Source organism: Theobroma cacao, chromosome 3 (genome assembly GCF_000208745.1).
Source record: "Theobroma cacao cultivar B97-61/B2 chromosome 3, Criollo_cocoa_genome_V2, whole genome shotgun sequence".
In the NCBI taxonomy this organism is placed as follows: Eukaryota; Viridiplantae; Streptophyta; class Magnoliopsida; order Malvales; family Malvaceae; genus Theobroma; species Theobroma cacao.
Window position 1 is genome coordinate 35757638 of NC_030852.1, and position 26201 is coordinate 35783838.

The 26201-nt window shown below is 35.0% G+C and overlaps 5 protein-coding genes across 6 annotated transcripts; 4 read left to right on the forward strand and 1 right to left on the reverse strand.

Moving 5' to 3' along the window:
* Positions 6901-9744, forward strand: LOC18606852 (disease resistance protein RPM1). Its single transcript, XM_018117156.1, has one exon. It carries the CDS (start codon positions 6901-6903, stop codon positions 9742-9744), a length of 2844 nt encoding a protein of 947 aa, XP_017972645.1.
* Positions 12475-17249, reverse strand: LOC18606853 (DEAD-box ATP-dependent RNA helicase 5). 2 transcript variants are annotated; one of them, XM_007040696.2, is made up of 13 exons: positions 16649-17248; positions 16429-16547; positions 16201-16308; positions 15664-15744; positions 15327-15405; positions 15023-15108; positions 14893-14949; positions 14736-14803; positions 14165-14233; positions 13609-13702; positions 13247-13411; positions 12966-13058; positions 12475-12845 (listed from the first exon to the last, which is right to left on the reverse strand). In XM_007040696.2, exons 1-13 carry the CDS (start codon positions 17184-17186, stop codon positions 12750-12752), a joined length of 1653 nt encoding a protein of 550 aa, XP_007040758.2. In that variant the 5' UTR covers positions 17187-17248; the 3' UTR covers positions 12475-12749. The 2 variants fall into 2 exon arrangements, with proteins under 2 accessions (XP_007040758.2, XP_007040762.2); XM_007040700.2 differs by lacking the exon at positions 12475-12845 and having other exon boundaries at positions 12980-13075; positions 16649-17249.
* LOC18606854 (cysteine proteinase inhibitor 5) lies at positions 18207-18784 on the forward strand. The gene has a single exon (XM_007040703.2). It carries the CDS (start codon positions 18267-18269, stop codon positions 18630-18632), a length of 366 nt encoding a protein of 121 aa, XP_007040765.2. The 5' UTR covers positions 18207-18266; the 3' UTR covers positions 18633-18784.
* Positions 20849-23371, forward strand: LOC18606855 (geraniol 8-hydroxylase). Its single transcript, XM_018118390.1, has 2 exons — positions 20849-21767; positions 22614-23371. The coding sequence occupies exons 1-2, from the start codon at positions 20901-20903 to the stop codon at positions 23211-23213; spliced, it is 1467 nt and encodes a 488-aa protein (XP_017973879.1). The 5' UTR covers positions 20849-20900; the 3' UTR covers positions 23214-23371.
* Positions 23688-25419, forward strand: LOC108661434 (geraniol 8-hydroxylase-like). Its single transcript, XM_018118389.1, has 2 exons — positions 23688-24569; positions 24675-25419. The coding sequence occupies exons 1-2, from the start codon at positions 23688-23690 to the stop codon at positions 25278-25280; spliced, it is 1488 nt and encodes a 495-aa protein (XP_017973878.1). The 3' UTR covers positions 25281-25419.

A 26201-nucleotide genomic window follows, 5' to 3' on the forward strand; every position in this document is an offset into this window, starting at 1 on the left:
TTATTGTGTTTAATATTATATTATAATTTAATCATTAACATTTTAACTCTAATATTTCATTTATAATTTAATATTATTATGATTAAAATATTAATAATTTTAATTAATTTCCAAATTTAAAATATTAATTTTTATAATATGTAATTCAAACCTTAAACTTTTTATTATAATAATATTTAGTTTTTAAAACAACAAAAATACCCTTTATATAATTTAGTAAAATTTATACCAAAAGACAAATATAAGCAATTTTTTAATTATTTAATTTTTATTTTCATTAAAATTTTAAAATTTTAATAATTTATCATTAAAATATTAGTATGATTTTTTATTTTTTCTCTATTGGCATTTTCTATTTTTTTATTTATACTCATTAAAAATTTAATATATTAATAATTTAATAAGGTAAACATTAATATTTTGAAATATTAATATTTTATTTATAATTTAAATATTATTATGATTAAAATATTAATATTTTAAAATATTAATTTTTTATAATTTATAAATAAAATTTTAACTTTTTTATTTTAATTTTTTTTCCTTTCTTCTTCTCCATGGACTGGCCACCGAAAATGCGGCCGATGTAATGAAATGTCAATCTAACGCACCATGTGACCGGATCTGGCCACTAAGGCACCAGATCAACGTTTCTCGAGATCAGACTTGGTCGTGGAGTGTCAAATTCAACGACTCATCAATGAAATATTATCAGAAAGTACTAGATCGATACTTTTCGATCATATTTGATCGTGGAACCGTCATCGTTGCCGTCATTTATTTGTATATTATATAATCTGTATATTATATATACATATTCAAGTTTGTGGTTGACGGTGATATCTCATGTCTTTTTATATGTGCAATGGGCAACGGTTAATAACGTTTTGAACTTTGGATTAGTATTACAATTTTGGTTATATTATTATCTGAATATGGGACTATACTCTAAAGGTTAAGAAAATAACATTTGACAACTCTAATGATAAAAACTGATTCATGTGGTACTAAAACTTATATTACGCACTACTGAAAACCCTTAAGAGAGAATTCACTTTATCCATTATCTCTACGTTTGTGATTAGTTTTCCAAACGTCTTTACCTTCTCCATTCTGGAAGTTTGGAGATAAGTGTATTCAAGCACTTATTTGTTAAATGTTATTCTTTCTTAGTTTATGATTAAGATTTGAGAATGCACCATTTTTTGCAATCGATTGAATGGAATTTAATTTATCAAGTCCTAACAGCTTTAGTCAAAAGACTATGAAAATTTGAAATATAGTCTTCTTTCTAAGAACAGAGGAAAAAATATACAATATTCTTTCTAAAGAGTTCTTGATCATCTTTGATTTTTTTTTTTTTTTATGAATTTGGATCTAATCAGACAATACAAGATTGGTTTGTTATCTCTTGGTGGCTATCATGGAATATGCGGAAGAATTTGCTTTCTTATAAATACAAAGACATTTTAATTACACTTGAATTTGGACCATAGAATTTTGAATAATGGTAGCTACATTTTCTTTTTTAAAAGCCAGACCATATATATATATATATAGTAAATGAATTCGGATGAAGCATTAGAGAAACAGAATTGGCATTTAAATAAAATTGCATTGAGCTTGCTCAGTAGCTTCCAGCTAGCGCGTTTTCATAACTTTCAGCAAAAGCAAAGACTTCCAATTTGCATTTGCATAGTAACAAAACAAGTTTTGATTGTCATAATGTGCAAGTCTTCTTCCGGTATTTGTCAAAGCAATTGTACCACAGGTCATGGTCAAGAAAAATGTCAAGAATTATGGCTATTTATGGGCTATTTTATCCATATAACTATGAAGATGCAGCTTTCATGCTTTTGGCTGCCTTGTTCTACACTCCGTTCAAGTGCTGAGATAGTTTTGAGAATTAATTACTATGAATATTTTCTGTGACGGTAACATCATACTGAATGCTATTGGGTTGCGTCCATGAGGAGAAAGATCCTCGCAAGATAAAAATCTACTACAAATTTTCTTTTTAATTAATTTTTTTCAATTCAATTTTGATTCGAGCAAGATAAAGATAATATAATTTAATAAAATTTAAAATAAAATATTAACGGTGAACTAACGGCTAAACTTATATATCGAGCAAAAAATATTTTTTTGGACGAATTGTCTATTTTAAAAACTAATCGACTTGTCTAAAATTATGATTAAAAATTAAGAGACTGAGAGTATTTTACTCTACAATTTATGATATTTGACTTGCATAATCTTATTTTCTTTGTTCTAATCCTATAAACGTCGAAAATATTAATTTTTACAAATAATAAAAGAAAATGGCCATCTTTTCGACCAAGTATAACTAATAAATAAGTAAAAATGTAATCTTCCCTACTCCTTTAATCCCATTTTTATGTTAATTAGATTAATATCCTTTACGCACTTGGACTTACCCAACAACTTCATATAAGTTATTTGTTAGAAAATTACGGAATTGTCTCTAAAAAGTTACCCAAGATCTAACTCAATCAATAGAATAAAGAAAGAAAGAAATCAAGCACAGTCACAAGAACACAAGAATTTACGTGGTTCGGTCTTTTGATGACCTACGTCCGCGGGCACAGCAACAGAGAAAAATCCATTAAGAGAAAAATCAAGAGATTACAAGAACAGTTTCAAACTCACAACTCTTATCCCACGTACACCTAAATCTTTCTCTCTAAATCTAGGTGATGATTATTCTTTAACCCCATAGGGTCCTTTTATAGTATCAAATACAATAATCTTATCCTAATACAATTAGGATTTAATATTCTAGTCTAACTAGATTTAAAGACTAATTAATAAAGTATACTAATTTAATTAGGATTAAATAATTCTAATCATATTATAATTCAAGACTATCCTAACAAATCTCCACCTTAGGCTTGAATTCACCAAGCTCTACCTTACGAACCAATCTCTGTAGACACCGCCACTGCACCAAAGGGCCTCAAGCACTACGAACACCGATCAAGTCCAAGCAATGCTTGAACTTATCCCAGAAACTGACTTAATTAGCCTATTTGCCAGATTTTCATATGTAGTTATTTTCTTTACTACAATCTCACATCTAGATTCTTGTCTAAAACAAAGATCACTAACCAAGCCTCGAAGCCATAAAGCTTCCTTCACTACCTCGGTCACAGCCATATATTTAGCTTCAATTGTAAACAAAGCAACTACTACTTTCCAACTGATTGCAGACCCTGAGAGAGTGAACACATATCCCGTTTGAGATCTTCTACTATCTAGATCACCGGCAAAATCTGATTTGGAGAAGCCAACCACATTACGCCTAATGTTTGCACCTCTTTTACACACTAAGCCAACTTCAATAGTACCTTTAGGTGTTTTCACAAGCTCTCATGTTTGATCCCAATGTAAAGACTCAATCTTTTTAGAAAACTCGACATATGTAATTTCTCCATGATAAAAGTAAGGCTCATCAATCTCTACTTCCACAGATAAAACATAAGAATCAGAATCACCATCAATACAAGTAATGCTTTGTTGAGATATCAATTCGTATACCTCTTGCAATTCATTCTGGATTTCATTGTCATCCCGCACTGTCACAAGAGCATTGATTTCAAGCTCCACCTGCTTGCCAACTTCTTGGTCTGATGTGTTTGTAATTCTAGAGTTTATCCCACGAAGTAATGCAGACTTGTCAAAGGTAACATCTCGACTCACCATAAACTTGGAGAACTTACAATCAATACACTACAATCGATAACCCTTCACCCCATATGCATAGCCTAGGAATATGCACTTCGTCGCCCTCAACTCAAGTTTACCATCACTCACATGAGCATGAATAGGACAACCAAATATTCTCAATATAGAGTAATCAGGAGGCTTACCATACCAAACTTCATTGGGAGTCTTAAATTCAATTGCAGTTGATGGAGACCAATTTACCAAGTAGCAAACCTTGTTGATAGCTTTTGTTCAGAAGACTTTGGTTAGGCCAACATTAGAGAACACGTACTTTGCTCTCTCCAGAAGTGTTCTCTTCATCCATTCTACAATACTGTTTTGATGTGGTGTTTTGACGACAGTGCAATGTCTAACGATTTTTTCATTCTTATAGAATAAACCAAACTCATCTTTGCAAAATTCCAAACCTTTGTTTGTTCGAAAGCTCTCGATCCTTTTCTTAGTCTGCTTCTCGATCAATAACTTCCAATGCAAAAAGGTGGTTAACACTTCACTCATAGCTTTCAGAAGATACGTCCACACCTTTCTTGAAAAATAATCAATAAAGGTCCACATGTATAATGATCCACCTTTTGATGCCACCAAAGAAGGACCCTACAAATCTGAATGGATGTAGTTTACTACACTCTTGGTTCGATGAGTTATAGTGCTAAATTTCACTATATGTTGCTCACAGAAATCTAGCTTTTCAATCTTTTGACCACATAGCAAACTACGCTTACTCAGTTTTCTAATCCCTCTCTTGCTCATATGACCCAATCTCATATACCATAAATGTGTTACATCATCTTCAGGATCATTAGATGAGACCACAGAAACAGTTTCAATAATCGTGTTTCCCACTAGACAATAAAGGTCACCAGATAACTTGCCCTTCATGATAGTTAAGGCTTCTTTAGATACATTCAAGACACCATCTTGGTCACTATATTTGTAGCCCTTCTTATCTAACAAACTCAAGGATATCAAATTTTTTTTCATGTTAGGGGCATATTTTACCTCAAGTGTTCTTACCATACCATAAAACATCTTGATTCGAATTGTGCCAATCCCAACAACTGAGAGAGAGAAATCATCTCCTAATTGTACAGTGCCCATATCAATATTGGTAAGTTGTAAACCAATCACGCCTAGGACATATATGAAAGCAACAAGCCGAATCCAAAATCCATGTATCCATCAGGTTACCGATAGTAATTGCAAGAACATTATCAGTTTCTTTAAAAGTATCAAAGTCATCTCCAACCACATTTGCAGTATTCACAGATTTGTTAATCTTTTCATCATCCTTGAATTTGGTACAGTCCTGATGAAAGTGCCCTTTCTGACCACAATTCCAGCAAGTTTTCCCTTTTGCTTTAGATTTACCTTTTCTGTCTATACCCTTCTCTCTATCTTTTCCTCTATTCACAACCAAACTTTTTGCTTGATTTTCATTCTGGATACCACCAACTTTCTTCTTCAATTCTTTGGAATTTAAAGATGCTCTTACATCTTCGAAAGTGAGAGTGTCTTGGTCATATAATATAGTATCCACGAAGTTTTCATACGATTGAGGCAAAGAATATAAAAGAATTAAGGCTAGGTCTTCATCCTCAATTTAAATATCGATATTCTTTAAATCAAGCACAACTCTATTAAATTCATTAATGTAGGTATTAACGGACGTACCTTCACTCATCTTGAGAGTATACAATCGTTACTTTATATAAAGCCGATTCGTCAGGGATTTAGTCATATAAATACTTTCGAGTTTAAGTCACACTGCAACAGCAGATTCTTCATTCGTGACTTCTCTTAGCACCTCATCAGACAAAGCTAGGAGAATAGCACTATGTACTTTCTTCATAAGGTCATCTTTCTTACCATCAGATAAATTCGAAGGAAGATACTATTTTCCCTTCAGTGCCTTCAACAGTCCTTGTTGCACTAGCAATGCGCGCATCTTAACACGTTACAGGCTGAAATCATTTCTTCTATTAAACTTTTCAATCTCATACTTGGTTGACAAAATTGACATAGCGAGATTCAGATTGATCCAAGACCTTGAAGCTCTTATACCAGTTTGTTGGGAAATTACGAAATTGTCTTTAAAGAATTACCCAAAATCTAACACAATCAATAGAATAAAGAAAGAAAGAAATCAAGCACAACCACAAGAAGACAAAAATTTACATGGTTCGATCTTTTGATGACCTACGTCCACGGGCACAGCAACAAAGAAAAATTCATTAAGAGAAAAATCAAGAGATTATAAGAACAGTCTCAAACTCACAACCCTTATCCCACGTACACCTAAATCACTCTCTCTAAATCTAGGTGATGATTATTCTTTAACCCTATAAGGTCCTTTTATAGTACCAAATACAATAATCTTATCCTAATACTATTAAGATTTAATATTCTAGTCTAACTAAATTTAAAAATTAATTTAATAAAGTATATTAATTTAATTAGAATTAAATAATTCTAATCATATTATAATTCAAGACTATCCTAACATTATTTTAATTGTTGAACGGGTAAAACACTTCAGTTAGTTTAATAATTATTGACTATCCATATGAAGGCTGCAACATATTATTCAAACTCATCTTGTGCTAATCTTGATGCTCTAAATCATAGGTGTCCATTTCATTTCAATGTCAAATTACTCTTAACTGGATGAAAAAAATGTCAGATTTCTTGCAATGCCTTGTCATGAACTAGCTGATCCATGTCATTCAATGATCATTTTCATAAAGGACAAACCCATCTTTGGAACGCTAGCTACCCAATTCAGCTTTAAACATTTTGGAAGTATTCGCTTCATAGTCAGTCAAATTTCTTTACTTTCCTGGCAGGTGAAGTAGAATTTTTCCTAGCAAGTTCAATACCATAGACCACGTAGGATGAGAGGGAAATTTAACCTTGTTAGTGGATATTCAAAGTGCTCTTACTGCCCAAGTAAAGAAACCATTGACCGAGTTTTTCGCAGCAACCATCAGCAGTGACATTGTATGAAATAGATAGGTAAGAATGGGGGTAATCATAAACCTATATAAGGGTGCCTTCGGGCTCTTTCCAAAGCCCCTCGAGTCTCAAAATTCTCTTTAATCACATTGGAGACTTGAAAAGTGCAATGACTTTTGTACTCTAGGAAGTGGAGAGAAGATGGCAGAGAGTGCAGTGCACTTTGTACTAGAAAAACTTGCACCTTTCTTTGAAAAGGGGATGCAGTTGTTGGTTGGGGGTCGGGAAGGAGTTGCATATGTGAGGGGAGAGCTGGAGCGGATGAGGGCCTTTCTGAGGGTGGCAGACGCGTTGGAGGAGACTGATGAGGAAGTGAAGGTATGGGTTAAGCAGATAAGAGATGTTGCTCATGACATTGAGGACATTCTCGATGAATACATGCTTCTCCTAACTCATAATCATGGGGAGGGGCTCTACGGTTTTCTTCACAAGATGTCTTGCTGTGTTAGGAACATGAAAGCACGGTATCGAATTGCTTCGGAGATACAAGGCATCAACTCGAGGATAAGAAATATTTGTGAAGGGCATCGTAGGCTTCGTCAGAAGTTCTGTGCAGATGAAAGGTCAAGCTCCAACGGTGTAGGTAACACATGGCAGGACCGACGAGGGGATGCCCTTCTTTTGGATAAAACTGATGTAGTTGGAATTGATGAGCCCAAAAAGAAGCTTGTAGGATGGCTAGTCAATGGTGCTTCAGACTTCAAAGTTATTTCGCTATCAGGGATGGGAGGGCTGGGGAAAACGACCTTGGCAAAGCAAGTCTACGATGATCCAGAAGTGAAGAAACATTTCAAAGTACATGCTTGGATCACGGTTTCTCAATCTTTCAAGTTGGAGGGCCTCCTTAAAGACATGGTTCAACAACTCTCCAGAGTAATCACTAAACCAGTCCCTGAAGGAGTGGATAGCATGAGCAGCTATCAGCTCAAAACAATCATTAAAAACTTGCTGCGGAAAAGAAGGTACCTAATTATTTTGGATGATGTATGGCGCATCAACGAGTGGGATGCTATCAAATTTGCCTTGCCTGCTAATGATTGCGGCAGTCGAGTAATGCTTACCACACGGAATGCTGACTTAGCCTTTTCTTCTCGCATAGAATCTGAAGGAGAAGTGTACAATTTGGAGCCTTTGCCTCCTGAAGTGTCCTGGACGTTATTTTGTAGGAAAACTTTCGGTGGAAACTATTGCCCTCACTATTTAGAGGAAATTTGTAAACAGATCTTGAAGAAGTGTGAGGGACTGCCCCTTGCCATTGTTGCAATCAGTGGTGTTTTGGCTACTAAAAGCAAGCGAAGAATAGACGAATGGGAAATGGTTGGTCGTAGTCTTGGTGCTGAAATTGATGGCAATGATAAGCTTATGAATTTGAAGAAAGTACTGTCACTCAGTTTCAATGATTTGCCATACTATCTAAAATCATGTTTCCTGTACTTGAGCATCTTTCCTGAGGATCGTCCGATTGAGCTTATGCGACTGATACGACTGTGGACAGCAGAGGGGTTTGTTGAAGTGAAACAAGGAAAGACACAAGAAGAAGTAGCAGAGGATTTCTTCAATGAGCTCCTAAACAGAAGCTTGATCCAAGTAGCAGGGACAACCAGTGATGGAAGGGTGAAGTCGTGCCGCATTCATGACCTTCTGCGAGAGATCATTATTTTGAAGTCGAGAGAACAGAACTTTGCTGCTATAGCAAAAGAGCAGAATGCAATGTGGCCAGACAAAGTTCGACGCCTCTCAATTCACAATACATTGCAAAATGTACTGCAAAACAGGTTTGTTTCTCAACTCCGTTCTTTATTCATGTTTGGGGTGGAAGAAAACCCATCCTTGCACAGATTAATTCCTGGAGGTTTTAGGCTACTTGCAGTGCTTGATTTGCAAGCTACACCTATAACGAAATTTCCAGTTGAAGTTGTCAACCTGTACTATTTAAAGTACTTGAGCTTAAGGGAAACCAAGATAACAGTCGTTCCAAGGTTTATAGGGAAGCTTCAAAACCTTGAGACCTTGGACCTTAAGCATGCCTATGCTACTGAATTGCCAGTTGAGATCCTCCAGCTCCAACGTCTCCGCCATCTTTTAGTCTACCGGTACGAGTTTGAGTCTTATGATCACTTTCACTCAAAATATGGCTTTAAAGCTCCAGAGAGAATAGGAAGCCTGCAATCCCTTCAAAAGCTGTGTCATATAGAGGTAGACCAGGGAAGCGTTACATTGGCAGAGTTGGGGAAGCTCACTCAGTTGAGGAGACTAGGCATTACAAAGTTGAGGAAGGAAGATGGGAAGAAATTGTGCTCGTCCATCCAAAACCTGTCAAGTCTTCGTTCTTTGTCTATTATTTCAATAGAAGAAGATGAAATCATCGATGTTCAACACCTCATTTCTCCTCCTCCATTGCTTCAGCGGCTGTACTTGAGAGGCAGATTGGAGACCTTACCGCACTGGATCCCTTACCTTCATAGCCTGGTGAAAGTATATCTGAAATGGAGCCGCTTAGCTGAAGATCCACTGGCATCTCTTCAAAACCTTCCGAATCTTGTTCATCTTGAACTAGTTCAGGTTTATGATGGAGAAACGTTGTGCTTCAAGGCTGGAGGATTCAAAATGCTAAAGCATCTAGGCCTTGACAAGTTCGATGAACTCAAATGGGTGCAGGTCCAGGTGGGAGCAATGCCTCGTGTTCAAAAGCTAAGCATTCAGCGATGCAAATCCATGGAGAAGGTACCACTAGGTATTGAATATTTGACAAAGCTGAACGTACTTGAATTTTTCGACATGCCTCATGAATTCATCAGGACACTTCGCCTGGATGAACATGGTGAAGATTACTGGAGAGTTGCTCACATCCCCGAAGTGTATTCTACTTACTGGAGAGATGGAGCGTGGGAGGTCTATTCTTTGGAGAGTTTTAGTGAAGGTGAGAGCTCGCCCCGGGCCGACACTGTCATATGTTGCCAAGATCTTCATGCACGTTGGAAATGAGGTCCCTGTCATTAATTTGTATATTATACTAAGTAAGTTAAATGATCATTGTATCTGTAAATAATTGTCAAAATAGTTCCACTTGAGCTTTAGATTACATGGCTATGGATAAGAAGTGACTGTTAAGGAAAAAAAAATGGAAAAAGAAAATGAAATGGTAAGGATACTAGATGTGACTGCATTAAATAACAACTCTTTGCGATTGTCCTTACTTTAGGTGGGTGCATGTGTATTTCTGTTTGTATGTGAAGGTCAAAATTTGATTTTGATAATAAAAAAATTAATTTATATTAGTATTTTCTTGCACTGTGATATTATATATTTTTTTCGTTAAAAAAAGAAAGTATTATACTATACTATAGGATTTCAGACCCAATTAATCAAAGGCCCATCAGGCCTCTTAATCAGCTTGATGTATATAGTGTCAAAGTAGATATCACACATCCTTGATACTCGAAAGATAAAATATTCTTGATAGTTATATCAACGGTTTGCATGGTTTATTATTAAAATAAATACGTACTTATTATATATAAAAGGAAAATCACCTTTTAAAAAGTATAAGACGGAATCACTGAAAATCCTCTGATGACTTATTTTTGCATTCGATCCAACCAGAGAAACCCATCATCTCGACCATAACGCTCGATCCATCCCTTTTGACCTCAACAATAAGCATATGTTTGGATCAAACATTCCAAATTTGATATCATTTTACTTCGAACTATGCAGAAAATTTTGTGTCACTGATTTTATGTTTTCGAACTGTAACATATACACCAATCTTCTTATTCATGGTGCAGAACCTTCCTGACCCTTTTGTCGAGTTCAATTTTCTTCATCATTGAATTTGAACTGTTTCATGATTTCCGGGCTTACTTAAGCAGAGTTGAGACTGGGCTTTCTTTTTTGCTGCTTCAAGAAAATTAGAGGACGTCAGAATTTAATGCCGAAAAGCCCAAAACCTCCTTTTTGACATAGATCCATGATGAAAGCGAATGGACGCCTAGATCCATGGGATTCCGCCTACGGTTTGATTTTCCTGAAATCGCCCAAAACTTGGCCTGGAAAATGGCGCACCCACTCAAAACCAAGGGGATTTCAGAACTCTAAAACGCAACAGAGTCGTCCCCCTTTCATTCCATGTATATCCTCATTCCTCTGCATATCTGGTTAGATCCTTTCAAGGCACTTCTGCTTTGGAAGAAAGGGGCAAGTTGACAAAGAAAATTTGCAGTTTCTTGACAAACCACAATTTTCAGTCCAAATAACACAATTAATTTTTAGTTTTTGGTCTCGGGGGAGACTCATGTCTTTGGCCTTGGCTTTGGGTATATCATTCCTACTGGGTTTGTGCTGGCTGTTGAGTTATAGTCATTGAGACTGTGTGCTTATCAAATGGACCTGGCTCATAGGAGTGATAACACACGTTTGGATACACCAGCCAAAAAAGTGGGCTGTTGGTGTTTCTAGAGGACTCCTACTTGACGAGGATTCAATCACCTGGAACACACCCTGCATATTGGGAAACCACAACGGCTACGAAAATTGAGGACGAGGGTGTCATTGCATATTCTGGTCAATCAAGTGTTATAATCACAAGATTCGGGGACAATTTAGAGGCAAGCCTCTCTGTTACTCGCATGGACGAGAGACGGACCATTGATGCTGTTGCATTTAACGTCCCTGGCCTCTGTCTACGAAATTTTTGGCAAAATTCGAGCTTAGATCTATGGAAAGCATTGGTTGTAATTTTTCAATGTTTTCTCGGGGTTAAATTCTGACACTAGAAACTACAAGTAAGAATAATAGGCATTGAAAATTTTAACATGTATTTGGTGAATTATCTAGCAAATCCAAACTCTAATGACGAAGGCATAATAATCCAAGGTTTTTTTTTTTTTTATCTGGTCCTTTTGAGCTAGAACAGTGGTGCGCCAATTCTCAACGGCTATCAATGTGTTATCTTTTCAATCCGTTCTGTAATCTCCACCATGGAATAGTTTGCAAATTAGACTTCTTAATGAACACTGGAACTTTTAATTTATTAATCTAAATGCCTCCAGATAAGCTGCCTCACCTCAGTGAAAACTTGGGCAAAAGCACATGCACCCCCTATGCATCCTCCTTAGTAGTTTAAGACTATAAATACACAAATTCAACAACTCAGAATAAACAATCCAACTCAGCACTCCATAACAAAAGTACAAGTGAGCCTGCTATATTTCTACTAGTTTGACCCCTTTTTTCTATTAAAACTTTTTGACTGTTGTGAGAACTGCTGCCCATCTTGTTAATTGATACTTAACCTCGGACTCGAGAAATATCATGAAATTATGGAAGTTGCAAAGGTGATTCCACCAAGCAATTTACTGTCAATGTATACCATATGATGATCCTTCGCAAGTAAATTTCTCAAGTCAGAGATCCAAATAAAGCATTGGTTTTCCAATCCCTGATATGCTCTGGGTAAATTTAGTTCTTGTATTTGGTTTTCCAATCCCTGACATGCTCTGGGTAAATTTAGTTCTTGTAGTTGAGGATTCTGTTTGTCTAATGCTTTAAAGGTTTAATCATAATAAGGAAAGATATTTAGAATGTTAACCACACCCGCGTGATAAGTTCTACGGATAGATAATGTAAAAGAAGTGCAATTCAAATGAATATAAATCAGACACAGAAGCTTTGGACTTTGTAATTATTAATATTTCTTGAATATTGGTATATTTTCTATGATAATTTTCTTATTCTCTTTTCTCTTCAGCATTTCCTTTTCTGCTAAACGAGATTTTATAATCAAATCCCATTGAATGAAAATAACAATCAAGGTCTTACATGTTCATACAATCAGCAATTGATTCATATTCAGATCAATTGCTGCTATAAGGAAAACGTTTAATAAATAAATATGGTGGAAAAAATAGAATAAAGAGTAATGTATCAATTTCTATAATCAATTCCACATATTTTGCTGTAGACTACCTTGAGTTTTGGCACCTCATGGATCAGTTTTCATCATCAGAGTTGTCAAATGTTATTTTCTTAGCCTTTGGAGCATTAGCAGCGATTTCCTTGAAGTGAGCCCCATATAGCTTGGACTCCTGCATTAAGATAGGCAACAAGATAACCAAAATTGTACAACTAGTTCAAAGTTTAAGACGCCGTGCCTATTGCTTGAATGTGAACATATAGCATGCAGCCAAAAAATATTAAATACAAACCTTTTTCTTCACATGAGTTCCAAATTTCAACAGGGCAGGTGGTACAATCTGCCCAGCTTCCTTTAGAACATTTACCAGCTCTCCAGCAAGTCCCTGCCATAAGCTTGTCACTACTTGAAAAAATAAAGTTGAGTAGGTTTTCCACAAAAATGGTTGTATTTTCCTTGTTAAATTATCCATGATTTTAGAGCCAAATGTTTCATTCCGCAATATCCTTTATCATAACAACCTTTTTAAGAATGTCATATGAATTTAAGAACATGAACCAAATTATAGTATACCTTATTGTGCTGTGTGAAGAATGTGTGAGCAACACCCTTCCGACCGGCTCTTCCAGTCCTCCCTATCCGGTGTACATAATCCTCTGTAGTGAGAGGAAAACTATAATTGATCACCACTTCAACATCTGGAATATCCAATCCTCGAGCAGCCACATCTGTGGCTACCTGAAATGTATGGTGTCAAAAAGTATCAAAAGTTATACTAGCTAGTCTTTTTTTTTTTTTTTGCTGGACCATAGTAACGCGTAACAAACAGTGCTCCTATGATTTTACAGTTCCAACTGATATTACCAACACTGAGTTTCTGAAGAAAGATTAGAACAATTTTAAAAAGAAAAAAATGATAATATGCAAGAGTATACCATCAAAGGACTGCTTCCATCCTTGAATAATGATAGTGCATTTGTACGTTCATGTTGTGCTTTGCCACCATGTATAGAAACAACATTCCAACCACTAGAAAAAAAAAATTGAATAAACAAAAAAGTTGAAATAAAAAGCTCACAAAAATTGCTAGCTTTGATACTTTAGCAGATTAAACCAACCAACAGTTCTTAAATTTTGATGCGATTACATATCCACAACTGGTTTTTAATCTTTAAAAACTTACCAACTTGAACAATCAAGCAATTTGTCGATAATTTATTTAATTTCATAACTCATAGTGACATGAATGTCAAGTGAGGACACATTGATTAACATCATCAAATCAAATTGTTATTGCAGATTTTAGATAGTCCAAGTGTTTACTTTAAAGTCAAAAGACTAAGTGGAGACCTATAATAGCATCAAAGTTTAAGGACCGCCAGAATGCTACCCATTCTAGCTGATGAATGAAAATTCCAATATATTATTTATGGAGATATTTCTAACTTAACGATTTAAATCGAAGTATGAGACAAGGGTGATGAAATTTACCTTCTTTGAAGCATATTTTCAATACGACCAGCTTCTGCCTTGTACAAGACAAATACCAATACTCTATTCCTGATTGAAATGCAAACCTCTATGTCAACAGGATGTAAAATCACCAAAATAAAGATAATAAAATAACAGATAAGAGAGCTCAAGTCAAGTTCAAGTAATTTAAGTAACAGTATGGCTCCAAGATATAGTTTAAAGCTGATGCCAAAGGGCTTATTATCCCTAATAGGTTACCACCAACTAATGGGACAAATACCCTTTTTAGATAATAACAATATTCATAATCTACTAAAAATCATTAAGGATTCTTGGATGGCTAATGTAATGAAACTATAAGAAAGCTTCTGTTTGCTACTAAATTTTCCTGGTTTCCCCTCTTTTTCTATCTTCGATATATGTCTTGCATACTTCCTAGTTTAACCTATTTGCAAACCACCATACTTTTCCATACAGAATACTCAAAGCCAGAAAAATAAAATAAATTCAATTTTTTACCACAGCAATATGCAACTGGAAGAATCACAAGGAAAAAGTTATACAATTCAACAGATGCGAGAATAAATACCTCTTAGATTCATGGTATTTCTTGAGCAAAGCAGTCAAACGCTCATATCGTGAACGATCATCCAAAACCTACATATAGAAAATAAAAGTTGTTAATAAAAGCAAGTCTATGTCTGTAAATATGAGAGATGGTTTCAGTGGTTTAAGCAAAAACAGACCTCAACTATTTGCATAACATCATGGTTGGCAGCTAAATCTTCTGAGCCTATCACAACCTGAACACAAATTCATTATTTCCTAAAGTAAATAGGAAACTATGAAAATGTCATCATGCATGAAGATCTATACCTTAACAGGATTAGGGTCCATGTATTCCTGAGCTAATTGATGAACCGCGGCAGGCCATGTAGCACTAAACATTACCATCTGACGAGCTGCACAAGTTTAAAAGAGACATGAGACTCTCAACCCTAATTGCTCATGCATTATTCTATCAATATGCAGAACAATTTTTCTTATCTTGATGGAACTTGATTTTATTAACAGTTAATAGCATTACTCAAGAGTCATCATCAACCATTAAAGCTCAAGCTTCAAAATAAACATCTTCTAGGAGTCTTTGAAATTCCAATGTATCAATTAAGACACATACCAGAACACGTCCTTCCCAATATAAACCGAACATCGTCTTCAAATCCCATGTCAAGCATTCGATCTGCTTCATCTAGGACCTATAGAATATTAATGCACAATTTTTACTTAGAGCTTGCATACTCAATAAAAGGTTATATAAGATTACCCAAAGGCTCCAAACAGAGGCAATTGAAACAGACTAGAAACTATAACAAAGAAATTGAGGTCGTTCTACTGGTTACTTCCAACACAGTCAATTAGGGAATGCTAAATACATTTGACATAGAAACCACTGAATAATTGCAAGATAATGTGCAATGTAAGACAATAAAAAGTACAAAGGATCATTCACTTACCACAAAAGATACATCCTTAAGCTGACACACTTCCATATTCATCAAATCCTTCAAACGACCAGGCGTTCCAATGACTATATCCTAGTTTAGAGGAAAATCCATTTTGTATTAGGCCAATATAAGAAAATTGAATACACAAAAAGTGTAGCAATGTCTTTTAAGAATATTCAAACGACATAAAATCTAATTGTAACAAGAAAAATCTATAAATTTGTGAATAATATGCTTATTTCAGTATTGTTCAGAGTCCTTCCCATCCATCTTTTCTAAGAACCAAGTTTAAGAAGAAATATAAAAACCTATATAGCACCATGGCTTCAGATAGATTCATATATTCAAACCTATCATCAACCAAGGTAGAACAACAATTATGTACCTCACCAGTTCTAATAAGATTTAGACCAAAACCAATAAAGGAAAAAAGATAGCGTATGCTAACATATTTAACCAAATACAGAACATATTTAACATAAAAAACTAAATAAACACAGTCACATATGAAATATTGAAATAAAGAAACGAGATAGATTATCTTACAACGCCTGAATTTAAAGAAGAAATTTGAGGTCCTTTAGAGGTTCCTCCATACAAACAGACGGATTTGACATCACACGATTGTCCAGCATTACACATAACGTTAAATATCTGCCACCAGAAAATGAAGCCAAACGATTTGTTACATTCTAAAGACTTATTTCTCAATAGATAATACGCACTGTCATCACATTTCCAAAAATAAAAAAACAAGTAAAAATCGATGCATACTTGTTCGGCCAATTCTCTTGTCGGGGAAAGTACAAGACAAAGAGGATTCTTGTTCTTTACACGCTTTCGCTTGTCCAAAACATGCATCATTGCTGGTACTCCGAATGCCAAGGTCTTACCTGATCACAAAAACTAATATCAGATACTAACATAACATAAAACTAATAACTAATCATAGACTAGAACACAAAACTAATAATCATAAACTAAATGGAAGTACCTGACCCAGTTTTTGCAATTCCAATAAAATCACGACCGTTTAATAGAAAGGGCCAGGCATGAGCCTGAATTGGTGATGGACTCTTAAAATCCTTGCAGCAATTCAAAACATTTTTTGGTAACTTAGAATCGGCAAATGATTTCATCGGCGCATATTTCGCTTCTTCAGCGTCCTTTCCGCTCACCACCACCTTCTCCTCCCCATCAAATTGAACTGAATCTTGCTTTATCTTTTGAGTTTCACTAAATTCCCCGTTTTCTTCTTCTTGCTTCTGCTCCTTTTTCTCCTTCTTCTTTTTCCTTTTAGGCTCATCAGCACTTTCTTCGTGACTCGCTTGGCTTTCACTTTCTTTTCCCTTCTTACGCTTTTTCTTGTCTTTTTTCCTCAACTCAATTTCTTCGGTTTCTTGCGGTTTCTGCTTCACATTTTCTTCCCTTTGGTCTTCTAATTTGGCTAATTTATTCTTCTTCTTGTTCTTTTTCTTGATCGTTTGATCGCTCATACTTTCTGGGGCTAGTGGTTCCGTAGACGCAGTCATATTTTCGAGCTGCGCCACAACCAGAAGCAAACCCAGAGAGCTGTTAAGTGGGTCGTTAAGGTTTTATGTTAGGGTTTTAGTTTTGTAGAGCGCGTGAAACTGAAACGCCACCGCCCACTGGTATCTGACTTGGGCTTTAGATTGGGAAAACGAGGGCCAATTAAACAAGGCTTCGGCCCAGGTGATATGCTCTAAATATATACAAATTATTTTCTAATGAGAAAAATTAAAGAATGAATCAATAATGAAATTATTAATTTTTTTATTTAATTATGTATTGTTATTCATAAACTCGTTGGATTCTAAAAGATTAATGGTTTCCATTTTCAACTTTAATTTTTAGCTACAAGGTGAGATTCGGTGGAATTTTAAGATGAAGTTTCAAAAGTCTTTTTATCAAATGAATACTAAAATTTAAAAAAATTGATATATTTATATATAAAATTAATTATGTAAATATTTTTAATGCACAAATTTTAATTAACAGTTAACGAATGGAAAAAATTTTATCATAATTTTGAATAAAGCATCTATTGAATAAAGTATTGACTTTTCTGAATAAGATGTATCAATTTTTATTTAATTTTTTAATTAAAAAATAAAAAATTCACATTGTATTTGAGTTTCTTCTTATTTAATTGTTTTTTATAAAAAAAATTTCACTTAAAAAACTCCATTAATTATTGTCCAATCTGTAAAGTTAGACAAATTTAAGCTCTTACCCAAATTGTAATCTCTCTAAGCTGTAACCAATTTATTCTGTTTTTTGCTAAAGAATAATAAAGTTATTTACCAAATTACCAAAATGAAAACTTTTATTTATTGGGGCCTACCATTCAATCTCAGACAAATCATGACCTCCCATTTAGTCACCATCAGCCAAATCAAAAACTGGCAAGGAACTCATCAAAAATCGGACGGTCCTGAAATTTATATAGTGGCGTTACTGTAAATCCCACCAATACTAAGGGCAATATTGAATCGGAGTCACCAACACTAATCCCTCGGGTTATAAATTTGAACAGTCAGCCACCAAACTCAGTCATTCGAACCGGCAGTTGCAATCTGCAAAAATTCAGAATGCAGCAAAAATTACTTGTCGTTGTCTTCTCGGTTTCCCTCGTGTTCCTTCCTTTCGTCTTCTCCGATGCTCGGAGGGAGAATTTGGCCGGAGGATGGGAACCGATAAAAGACTTGAATGACCCCCACGTGAAGGAAGTTGCGGAGTTCGCCGTGTCGGAGTACAACAAGCAGTCGAAGTCGAGTTTGGAGTTGAAGAGCGTGATGAAAGGCGAGATGCAGGTGGTTTCGGGAATAAACTATAAGCTTGATGTGGAGACCACCGCCGGGACCGCCGCTGAGGCTAAGGAATACGAGGCTGTCGTTTGGGAGAAGGCCGGACTTAATTCCAAGAGCCTAACCTCGTTTAAACCTATCCAGGGTTGATGAAGTAAATCGTTTGGGAACAACTTTTTGGGTTTTCGGAATGTATGTTCATGTTTTAGACTGACTTGAGAATAATACCATCTCCCTTCTTGGATGTTTATTCTCCTTTTTCGAAAATTAAAAATAAAAAACTTCGATTATGATTTATGATATATATATAATTTTGAAATTTTATTAATATAAAATAAAAACTATGATATTTATAATATGAAAATAAAAAAATAAGTATTTAAAAATTATTTTGAGACATTTAAAAGGAAAAAAATGGATAAACAATGGAATAATATCTTGGGTTTTTTTTATATTCCATTTAGAATGTGAGAAACAGATGAATAATCATTTAATTTAAAAAAATCAAGGAAATAAAATAATATTTTGAAAAAATAATACTACTATTACTCAGCTAATTAACTATTAGATCTTTTAAAATTATTGAGGTCGGATGACAATGAAAATAGGATTTAGAATTTGATATAATTCTAATAATTATTTACTTTTTTTGTTTTTGATATATTAATTAATAACCAAAAATGAATATGAATCGGCAATATAAATTAGAAAAGAACACCATCTTCCCTTCAAACATAATACTCAATTATTAGTTAATAGAAGTATTTTTGTCTTAATTAATCTAAGGCTAAGCTTATTAGTACATGTTTTTAAAGGCTTTTTAAGTCTTTGTAAGGTTTAATTTGGCAAAAAAAAAAAATGTAGTAGTACTTTTGTCTAGTTTTGTTGGTAAAAGAACCTTGCATGAAATTGAAGACTAAAGCAATTAGGCTCGCAAATTCTCTCATTTTATTTATTTATTGTTCAGTTCTTTTTGAAATTGTTTCAAAAAATGCATTATTTTTTTTATTTTTAAACACTTAATATTCTTATTTTTCTATATTATAACTTTATTTTCATGAATTATATATTTTTAATATTAAAAATTAAATATTTATATTATAAAATTTTAAATTTTAATTAAAATAGATTAAAATAAAAAATAAATATTTAAAGACAAAAGATAATTTATATAGCAGTATAGCACACTCTGACTAATTAATTTGCCATGGAGACCCAAACATGATAATTTTATGTAAAGACATTTTAAAAAATAACCCTTAAAGATAATATATTTTAAAAAATAATCATTTTTATAATTTTAACTAGTTTTAGGCAAGTTGAACAAAATTATCTTTATTGATATTACGCGTTATTGGAACATTTGACTCATTAGTTGGTATATTATTTTCTGTCTAAAAAGTAGTATTCGAATCCCCTATCTCTCAATTATAAAAAAAAAAGATATTACACGTCATATTAAAAAAATTTATTGTTATACACTATACTTAAAAAGTTATTACACACTATATTAAAAAAAATATATTATTATTACATGTCGTATACAAAAACTTGTTACACGCCATGATTAAAAAATGTTGTCACGTGTTATGTTGAAAAAAAATATTATTGTTACACGTCATGTTGAAAAAAAATATTATTATTACACACAATGTACAAAAACATATTACACGTTATATTAAGAAAAAATGTTATTGTTACACGTCATATTAAAAAAATATTAATCTTGTTGTTACATGTCATGTTAAAAAAAATTTTGTTACACTTTAATGCTTAAAATGTTGTTACTTATGAACCAAAATTTCAAATACTCTAAACTTTTTTCAATTTTTTCGATAATTTGATATCGATTAAAGTGTTTCTAACATATTTTCATAAATTAAAATATAAATTTTCTTATATAAAACACCTATTTCGACTGAAAATAAAAAAATTCCTTTCAAACTTTAAATTTATAAATTTTAAATTTTTTAGTTTACTAGTGTTTAAGTCTCGAATTGATTTAATTAAAAATTATTTAAAACATATGTGATCATTTCTACTGTTTTAATTTTATTCAAAACACTTATAAATAAAATTCACAAAATAATCACTTATGCTAAGTATATCAAAACTATTGCTTGGTAACTTGAAAGTGTAAAAAAAAAAAAATTAAGAGTATAACAGACGAATATCGGAGGAAGAAATTGATAAAATTAGAAAGAATTAGATGGTGAGAGAGAAATAAAAAATATAGATGAAAAGAAATTGTAATGAATGATTTACTTTATTTAAAATAATTTTAAATATATTTTTATTTAATTATGATTAAAAATAATTAAATTTATTTTAATTATTATTTTTTATTCAAAAGGTAACTACTCGCAATGTTCTAAATGCTGCATTTCCAGAAAACTCGGTCCCAGAAGCAAAACAAAAATGGATATCTACACCCTCTTGCTCTGCATCTCCCTTCTCTTCATCTTCCTTCGCCGCTCCTCGCCCCGCAGCATCCCTCCGGGCCCAATCAACCTCCCTATAATCGGCTCTCTCCATCGCCTAGGCTCCCACCCCAACCAATCCCTCTTTGAGCTAGCCAAAATCTATGGCCCTCTCATGACTCTCCGCCTTGGTTTTGTCACCACTGTCATCGCCTCCTCGGCTGAAACCGCCAAACAGATCCTCCAAACGCACGAGCAGACCTTCTCCGACCGCACTGTTCCTGACGTTGTCGCCTCCCAGCCTAACCCTGAGTCGACCCTTGCATGGGCTCTTGGAGATAGCAGGTGGCGCAACCGTCGTAGGTTATGCAACACCCAGTTGTTCACTGTGCAAAGACTCAACTCCCTTCAACACCTTCGCCACCAGAAAGTTGAGCAACTGATTGAACACATCAATAAACAAGGCGTTTCAGTCTCCCAAGTCAACATCGGGCAAGTTGCTTTCGCTACGGCGCTGAACTTAATATCCACCACAATCTTTTCCAAAGATATCGTGGACCCTGACTTCAGTACAGCTCAAGAGTTCAAGGATCTGGTGTGGAGGATAATGGAGGATTCAGCAAAACCAAACTTGTCAGATTATTTTCCAATGTTGAAAAGGTTCGATTTGCAGGGATTAAGGAAGCATATCAGGCCGTCTTACATGAGGTTGCACGAGATATTTGATGAGCTGATTGATAAAAGAATGGAAGCTAGAGCATCAGGTTCCAGTACCAGGAGTGGTGATCTGTTGGATGTGCTTCTTGATCAATGTGAAGAGAACGCGTCTTATTTCAGTCGCCAAAACATCAAACCTTTGATTCTGGTAAGAATTTTTTTAGTTAACAGTTGAAAATGACGTTAATACAATTTTAGAAGCCTAACACGTTACTCGATGTGAAATCTAACAGGAACTTTGTGAGGAGACTTTTTGTTGCGATTAATTAAACATTTAATTACTTAAAAATAACCAAATTACTTTTCCGCTAGTACGCAATAAGCATTAAATTCGTTGAAGGCTGAAGGGTAGAGATCCAAAAACTTACTCGAATTATTAGACGCATTTTAAATAAACCAGACGCAATCTTGTTTAATCATAGGCTACACGTGTCATCTAATTGTCAAGAATTAAAAAATTGATTGAAAGACACCTTTGATATATAGTTATAGTCTTATAGATTATTTCCTAGGCTGCATATGTTCTGTTTTCTATTGCTTTCCTTTATCTATGGCGCTAGCTGTGGAAAGAAAGATCTCTAAACAGATCAAATCTTAACATGCTTTAAACATAAAAAAAAAAAAGATTTGGTAGATCAAATCTTAACATGCTTTAAACATAAAAAAAATAAAAAAAAGATTTGGTAGACAACCGTACCCAACATTCCAAAATAATTGACTCAAATCATTAGAAAAATAAACAGAAACCACGTTCACGTTTGATTCAAAGGTTGGGTTTCTTTTTCTTTTTCTTTTAATGAAAAGGATTTGGTTATTTCTGCATGTAAGTCTTTTATTAGAACGCCTGTTTCAGGTTTTTCTGCTACAACAATTGTGCAAGTCTAAGTTGCTATGGTTCTAGAGGTTGATCCATTTCTTGGTTTTCTTCCAATAGTTTCCATCTCTCATATGCAATCAAATCTCTTTCAAATTTACGTTTCTTACATTCAAACAGGACTTGTTCATTGCTGGAAGTGATACATCTGCAATCACAACGGAATGGGCGATGGCGGAGCTCCTGAGAAAACCTGAAGCGTTACAAAAAACAAGAAGGGAACTCATCAAAGTTATCGGCAGCGAAAGAGCTGTGACAGAATCAGACGTGGATCAACTCCCCTACCTTCAAGCTGTCGTAAAAGAAACGATGCGGCTCCACCCTGCTGCTCCTCTTCTCCTACCTTATAAAGCCAAAAATGACGTAAAGATATGCGGCTACACCGTCCCCAAGAACGCACAAGTTCTGGTGAATGCCTGGGCTATCGGTCGAGACCCAAAATTCTGGAGCGACCCTTTTTTGTTTTGCCCTGAAAGGTTCCTTGATTCCGGGTTAGATTACAGAGGTCGTGATTTTGAGTATATCCCATTTGGAACTGGTCGAAGGATTTGCCCTGGCTTGCCCCTTGCAGTTCGCATGGTGCATTTGATGCTAGCCTCTATGATCCTTTCCTTTGATTGGAAACTTCCACAGGGAATCAATCCAGAAGATTTGGACATGCAAGAGCAGTTTGGCACGACTTTGAAGAAAGCTGTACCTCTTTATGCTATTCCCATCTAGGTAAAAACGAGTTAAAAAAATGGTGTAAATTACTATCGTGTATGTCGATGGGATGCAAAAGTTTTAGTACCCATTTTCTTTTCTATGAGTTATTACTATATTAATGCAAAGAAAGTTTAATAAAAACTGATTTAAGTGCTTGAAATTATTTATATGTATGATCAAGATAGAAGAACTGTCTTAAGATTTTTACTAGAAACAGAGCCCAATCCTTTCAGATTATTGTACTAATGTGGCATGTCCAATGCAATTCTAGTACTTACTGTCTGCAAAATTAGTGCCGAAACGTCTTTTAATAACTTGTCTTTTCTTAGTTCTTATTATTAACAATGGCAAGGGACCAGACATGGACTGGTAGGAGGAAGCCTGCCAGCTACCACCGCAAAACAGTCATAATTATAAATTAGTAAGGTTTTGTCTAGCTTGCTCAGTGTTTATACTCTGCGTCAACACCCACAACAATCTAACCAAAAAATGGAATTATACATTATCCTTCTCTGTATCTCCATCGTCTTCCTACTTTTCAAGCCCTTGTTCCACCGCTCCAAGACTTTGAACCTCCCTCCAGGTCCCACCGGCCTCCCCATTATCGGCTCCATCCATCGCCTAGGCGCTCACCCAAACCAATCCCTCTCCGAGCTTGCCGAAATCCATGGGCCCATCATGAGTCTTCGCCTAGGCTCTGTCACAGTTGTAGTACTCTCCTCCCCTGACATGGCCAAAAAAATTCTCCAAACTCATGCCCAATCCTTCTCCGATCGCCCGATTCCTGATGCTATTGCTTCCATGCCCAACCTTGAAGCTTCCTTGGTATGGGGTCCTAGTGATGACAATAGGTGGCGCAAACTCCGCGGAATGTGTAGCACCCAGTTGTTCAGTGCACAAAAGCTTAACTCTCTGCAACACCTACGCTACCAGAAAGTTGAGCAACTTATTGAACATATCAGGAAACATTGTCTTTCTGGTTCCCAAGTTAATATAGGTCAAGTTGTTTTTGCTACCACACTGAACTTGATTTTCAGTACAATGTTTTCGATGGATATTGTTGATCCGGAATTTAGTACAGCTGAAGAATTTAAAGAGCTGGTGTGGAAGATAGTGGAGAGCGCGGGGAAACCGAATTTATCAGATTATTTTCCTGTCTTGAAGAGGTTTGATTTGCAGGGAGTGAGGAAGAATGCAAGGCTGCCTTATGACAGGATGCATGAGATATTTGACGAGATGATTGGTAAAAGAATGGAGGCTAGAGCATCGGATCCAGCCACCAGGAATGGTGATTTCTTGGATGTGCTTCTAGATCAATGGGAAGAGAATGGATCTGTTATCAATCGTGAAACAATCAAGCCTTTGATCCAGGTGAAATTTTAGTTTTACCTTTTTTTTTTGGGGGGTGTAAATTTGAACCTTAATCCTTCCTCATTGAGGAAACACTGCTAAAACAAGTCTCCACATTTTTGACAGAACTTGTTCATTGCTGGAAGTGAGACATCTGCAACAACCACAGAATGGGCAATGGCGGAGCTTCTTCGAAACCCAGAGGTGATGCAAAAGGCAAGGGAGGAACTCATGAACGTTATTGGCTCGGAAAGAACAGTGAAAGAATCAGACATGGATGAACTCCCATATCTTCAAGCTGTTGTAAAAGAAACCCTGCGGCTCCACCCAGCAGCCCCTCTTCTCTTACCATATAAAGCAAGAAATGATGTAGAAATCTGTGGTTACACCATACCAAAGGGCACTCATGCTTTGGTGAATATATGGGCCATAAATCGAGACCCAAAATATTGGGATCACCCACTTACATTTTGCCCAGACAGGTTCATTGGCTCCAAAATAGATTATAAAGATGGAAGCTATGAGTTTATACCGTTTGGAGCAGGGAGAAGGTTATGTCTAGGATTGCCACTTGCGACTCGGATGGTGCACTTGATGTTAGCTTCCATGATCCTTTCCTTTGATTGGAAACTTCCTCAAGGAATCAATCCACAAGAGTTGGACATGCAAGAGAAATTCGGTATGACTTTGAAGAAAGCTGTACCTCTTTATGCTATCCCTGTAATGAGATAAATATGAATAATCATTAACGTATTGGTGGAGCTTGTTCATCAACACTAGCATGATTGTCTGCTATTTCTATTTAGTTTTAGTCATCTGCTTTGAGGCAGTTTTCATGTTTCTCAGTGCAATTCAGACCATTTCAATTTGACACTCCAGCTTCTTACATGACCAAAAGAAAAAATTAGCAGACAAGCTTACCAATAAGCTTGAAGAGTGATTAAACAGCAGCCATTCCAATGATGTTAGGCACCCTTATCGTCACTGAGCTTCATACTTAAGTCCCATCTTTGTTTTTCACCAAACTGAGGTTTCTTTGAGGTTTTCTTTTCTCTTGTTAGATGGCTTAGTTGGGGTAAAAGTAATTTAGTGGAGCTAGAGGGACATGTGACTAAGGGAGCTAAAGCTTAGAGTCAACTGATGTATCTAAAGGTGGACTGTCTGGTTAGAATAAATCTGACAGCTAGCTAATTTTGTTTGGACTTGTAGCTTTGGGTTTTGGGTTTTGGTTTTTTCTTTAGAATAAGCTATTAATCCTTGATCTTGGCAAAGTCGATGAGATTCTTTCAAGCAAATTGATGTTTAGTTCAAGTTGCAGCTTATGAAAAATTCATGTTTACTACAAGTTGCGCCTTGTGAAATACCAATTTCTTGGCAGACAAAAATCAAGTTTTGTTCATTTAATTAAGAGGAAAGAGACCAAAAACTGAACTTTTTTCCAAAACTTAAATGAGCTTAATTAATTAATTAGGCCATTTTCTGTCCCATTATGTTCATTTGTCATTTGTCAAGCCTCATGCCGACTCTTACAAAAGTAACTAACAGAACCAGCATCTTCTGAATCCAAACCTTAAACATTTGAAAATTTCCATGTCTAGCACCGTAACATATATATTATTGGAAGCAGACAACACATTCTTAAAGAATCAAATT